We start from the raw sequence: 5,230 nt of genomic DNA on the forward strand, positions 1-5,230 counted from the left end.
AGATTGTAGCTACTCTAATCATCCAAGTGTGGCTCACGAACACTGTGTCACAGAATTCCTACTCTTTCCTCTCACAAAGGAATCTCAATAACTGTTCTGAATAGAATTGACTCTAGGGTGGTCTCTTTGCCTAGGAGAGTGAAAGCCAAGTTTCACCTAACAGCATATTTAAGAAAATCAAACTAAACAACATCTTGACAGAAGGCACATGGGTCAGCACAGAAAAAGGCCCGGAGAACACAACGCTAAGTGTATCCTAAAGGCAAGAGGCCACAAGCTCTGTCAAAAGGAACATCAGAACACACACAGGCTCCCACAAACACTTTATGAGCCTTGTATACCAACTGGGGGAGCATTCCAATCCCTGTGGTGTGAACTGTAATCAGTCATGGCAGGACTGACTGCTGACTATTCTGTTCTCAAACAGGGACTATCCTGCCTTGTACAGGACACATGCATTACCTAAAACCCTTCTGTTGCACACAACAATTGCACCTAGTAAAACTGAAAGCATTAGCTATGACACTGTCTAGAGTCTGACAATATTTACACATGGCAAAAATGTTGTCATAAATCATGGCAATATAAAGGAAAGAAAACTGGTCTAAGATTCCACATACAGTAAGTGCACTGAATCACTGCTATAAGGTACACCTACACTGTTAGATGGTTCCAACTCATGCTACTTTTTCTTCAAAACCTCCTCTCCCGAATATTAAATAGAAGAATGACAGGGCAACACATTCAGTCTTACCTCCGACAGAAGAACTGAGCTTGGGGAAGTGGAAAAGGAAGAGACGACCATGAAGCAAACATGAGTTTAAAAACTCTTCCTTCTTCCTTCTGACTAATACACCAAACTGCCAAGTGCTATGCCTAATCAGTTTTCAGTCAGATTCAGAAGTCACACACATAAACAAGACCAAATGGACAAACACTGAATAAATATCCAGCCATCCTTTTCACAGTTCAGAAGTTTGCCTTCACTGCCCAATCCTGTTCCTTTAAACATAGGTTAAGACCGGAAAAAGCTGTAAACACTTTTATTAGACCACTGGAAAATACAACAGCCTTCATCACTGCCATTCCCCTATCACTCACAGCACTAGGTACAAGAATCTCAGGCATCACTACGCCCATGAAAAAGCTGGCACCAAGATCATCAGATATTCCAACTGTCATAGGTCTCAATATCATAAAATAATCAGGACTTTCTTTTGCCTTGTCCTCAAGCTTGGCAGTACAAGTTAATTCACCAGGCCCAGGTGGCTGCTACCAGACTACCAAAAATAGCTTTACCAAGATTCACAGCACCTACACTCTATTTTAGCATTAAAAGAATGACCAAACTAAAAAAAAACAAACACCCCAACAAAAAAACCCCGAAAAAACCCAAATAAGAAAATCCCTAGGTACATGCTCAGTTTTCATGCATGTCATACAAAGACTCTTTACACCCAGTAATCTGCAAACTTCACATTCAATGTGTTTTTGAAAAGTTGATGCACATCTCACTTTCAGACTTAAAGTCAAGCAATCCTATCTACTTCCATTCTCTTAAGTCCTGGAATTACTTTTTCTAGAACATTATTTTTTCATATACTTGTTACAAAAACAACAGGTTCAAACAAAATGTCAAAGTAAGCTTTTACACATCACTTTTCTGCACCTAACCCTCAAGATGCTACTTGGACAGGGAAAAAAACTTCAATTACAGTTTCAAAGTATTGTGTGTACAGAGTGAGGTGACAGTCTAGGAAGACAAGAGGGCTTAATTTATGCCTCCAGAGCTATCATCTGCTGTAGTAACACAGCACTGATTGGAACCAAGAGCCAAAACCTCTTCTGCTGCATGTCCTCAAGTCTTCCTTGGGATCCCAACACCAAACACTCTGCTTTGGAAACCACTCCATGAGAAATCTGGAGCTCCAGGTGTACAGACATGATGTCAAACTCATAACACAACTGTAAAAGCAATATCCAGGACATCCAGTGACAATATCCTTGGTGAGATAGAGTTGTATGCTTGAGACAGGCTGGTCTTGTTGGTTCAATCCAGTTTTGCTACTTAGATGACATTCAGACCTTGGTTCTCCTTTTATGGTTGAAAAAGCATATAAACACCTTCTCAAAGCTGTAGAAATGGTAAGCACCCTTTCAGAATGGTAGGCACCATCACAGCACACAGGAGAAAGTGGAAGGCAGTCAAATCTTAGCTACTGACACACACAATGGGAATTAGGAACAATTCTTTCTACTTTTTTTAGCTTTAATCTATTTATTTTAAGACCATATAAGCCATTTTCAGATGAAAGTAAAATTTTCATACTGATGGTAACATGAATGGCACTTTCCCACAGACACAGTATCCTCAGAAACAAAACACTCACAGAAGCTCAAGTGGACAACCAGCTTCCAGGACCTCCTGAGATGACTATGAGGACAGTCAGCCAGCTAACTCTCAGCAAAAGACATCTCTGATATGGCTAATTCTTTATTAATTCTTTTACAGAGGCAATACTTTGAAACAGTAACACTGGGCAGTGAGGGGAGTGCTGTGGAAACAAGCAGTCCCAGTTCCACTTCATCACAGCAGGTAAGTACCTTCATGGCCGTAGCAAGGAGAACATTCCTGTTCCCCACCAAACCAGTCGTCAGATCTGTATAGATGAGCCACCACTTCAAGCTTTCCTTCTGTTTCCTAAGGTTAGACAGTAGACTAACAAGGTCTCACACAGCATCAGCATCATGTTTCTTATAGGGGGCACAGCCCCTATATCCCCTCAGGTGTACTGTGAGTGCACACTGGGCCTGGGCAGGGTGCAGGGAAAGCCACAGGACAGAGTTTTGCTGCCATTGCCTCACCCTGCTGACAAGGATGTCTGGGGGAGAAATTCTCCAGGAGGAATGCTGGAAGGGAAGGAGTTCAATAGGAAGCAGAGCACTTCTGCTTTAAAATAGGAAGCTTGCTCCTTCTTTTCTCATCAGGGTTCAAGTCTGCAAACACACAGTATATACGACAGCTGTGGGTAACCCAACTGTCTCCCAAAAAACCAGTTACATGGGAACAGCAAGCTTTCTTGTCCCTAACCAGGTAATAGTCTTCCTCATGGAATCTTTAATTCTCTGCTCTAACTTCTCTCTCCCTCCCCTGGAAACTTACAGAAAAGAAAAGCACGGGAGAGTTAGTTTACGTATGCCATTTACCTCACCCTATCTTCAACCTCACTCCTTGTGTTTCTCATTCTTTACCTTCCTTTCCAGTGTAATCATCACAAGAACAGGGGAGATTCCAGTCACTCAGCCTCTCCACTGTCCTCCACCACAAGGTTTTCTGAAGACACAAGCAAGTGCAAACTACCTCCTCACACTGAAAGCTGGAAGAAATCATATTGGCAGAAGCAGAATATTCTGATCTTTCTCAACAGATTTTTTGATACAATATTGGGATTTTTGCCCCAAAGTATCTGGCAAAATACATAGAAAGCACTCCAGGCATAGATGACCTGCACACAAAGACACGGAGAGACAAACTTTTAAAGTGACATGAGTAGGAAACAGGGAAATACACAAGCTAATTAACGATAACATGAACACAAGAACACTCTATCCATAAAGGGACAGTCTGCAAAAGCAATTAAGATATTTTGCCAAAAACACATGTATTGTGTACCAGGTAAATGATTTTGCAGCTAAAAGCCTTAGGTTTCCATATTAAGAAGACAAAACACACTTTTCCTGATTTCACATTTTCTCCTTGTTCACGAAAAACCAAACCCAATCCTAGTTCACATATTTCTCATAACTCAAAAAACCCCAAAAAAATTCAATGCATCATTTGGAGATATCTGGTTCTGAGCTGTTGACTTATATTGCAAGTTAGCCCATTACACAAAGCATCTGACCAAGGAGTTCACTGCAAATATCCTTCTTGAAAAGAATACTTCAGCTCAGACCACAAAGCATGTGAGAGGCTGGTAACTTAAACACAGCTCACTTAGAACTGTCACAGAATCACTTTTGCTCTATGATGATCTTCCCATTCAGGGTTCTAGATCTTCACATTCCCTCCTCCAGCACCTTAATAGAAAGGAATGACCAGCTGATCATCTTATCCTTCTCAGGTAGTACCTGATGATACTCCCTCCAGTGCATGTGACAACCCTCAGGCAACACTCTTCAATTACAAGCAGCTGCTTTGCACTTCAAACAGACTCTGAGGAACTACAATTTATCTCAGCTGGGGATGGACTATAAAATGGTTCACTATTCTGTACCAGGAATTGCTGTGTCATATCCACAAACATTTGTCAAAGAGCTCAGGTTGAAGAGCTCTAATCTGCTTGCTATCCTAGAGCAAAACTTCCATGAACACAAACCAGCTTCTCAGTTTCAGAAAACGACCGTTCAGAACACCTCTGTGCTCGAGGGGACAAAACTGTAACCGCAGAGCAAGGGATGCAGGTTTATTAATCCATGCGTAAAGGTCTAATACTAAAGTTTCTGTTTAATGAGGACAACGTTAAGCTTTTCCTACAGAAAAATAACTTTCAGACTGTTCTAAGAAAGAACAGAACCTTCCAAATATGGAAGGACAAAGCCCTAGAACTTGTTCACATTAACTAATAGAACGCTCAAGTATATTTTTGTGGCATGATTGAAAATGTATGAAAGACATTTACTAGACAGTAAATCACAAACACAGTTGTCAAATTAAGCATTAAACCATTTCAGCAACTTGCCCTTTCATTTATAAAGTACAGTTCCTTTTTTTTAAAAAAAATATTAATATACCAAGTTCAAACTTACAGCACTAGCCTGCCAAGTACCAAAAGAACATCTTCACATTCTGTAGTCAAGTAAGGTCGTGCATTAGCAAAGCTTTGGATAGAGATTCGATACACTTCCAAAAAAGGTAAAATATGTTCCGATGCACCCCGGTTGCCAGCACACTGCAGGAGGGTCTGCAAGAGAAGAAGTTGTCATTAGAGCTTCCCATAACACACTTTTGTTTAAAAAACAAATATCAATATGCCATGTCAAGCACATACAGTGGAAGAACTCGGCAAGAGTTCAGTTTTAAATAGCAGCTTTTTGTCTCAACAGAAGTTCTGCCTTTTATTCAAATACATTTTTATTTATTTTATTATTTTGCTGAAGTTATCAGAATCTCTACTGGAGAGCAAGCTGGATGCAATTGGCAGAAATGTGACCTGTTAAGTTACAAATT

The 5,230-nt window shown here is 40.5% G+C and overlaps 1 protein-coding gene across 1 annotated transcript in view; it reads right to left on the reverse strand.

The window, feature by feature from the left end:
* RLF (rearranged L-myc fusion) overlaps positions 1-4,964 on the reverse strand; it is a gene marked incomplete at its 5' end in the record, with an annotated part of 39,979 nt that extends 35,015 nt beyond the window's left edge. The window contains one exon of the mRNA XM_009074364.1: positions 4,810-4,964. Within this exon, the coding sequence (XP_009072612.1) occupies positions 4,810-4,964 (155 nt within the window). The remainder of the gene's footprint in view (positions 1-4,809) is intronic.
* Positions 4,965-5,230: the final 266 nt, after the last annotated feature.

The sequence above is a fragment of the Acanthisitta chloris genome, unplaced genomic scaffold (genome assembly GCF_000695815.1).
Source record: "Acanthisitta chloris isolate BGI_N310 unplaced genomic scaffold, ASM69581v1 scaffold8715, whole genome shotgun sequence".
NCBI classification, from domain to species: Eukaryota; Metazoa; Chordata; class Aves; order Passeriformes; family Acanthisittidae; genus Acanthisitta; species Acanthisitta chloris.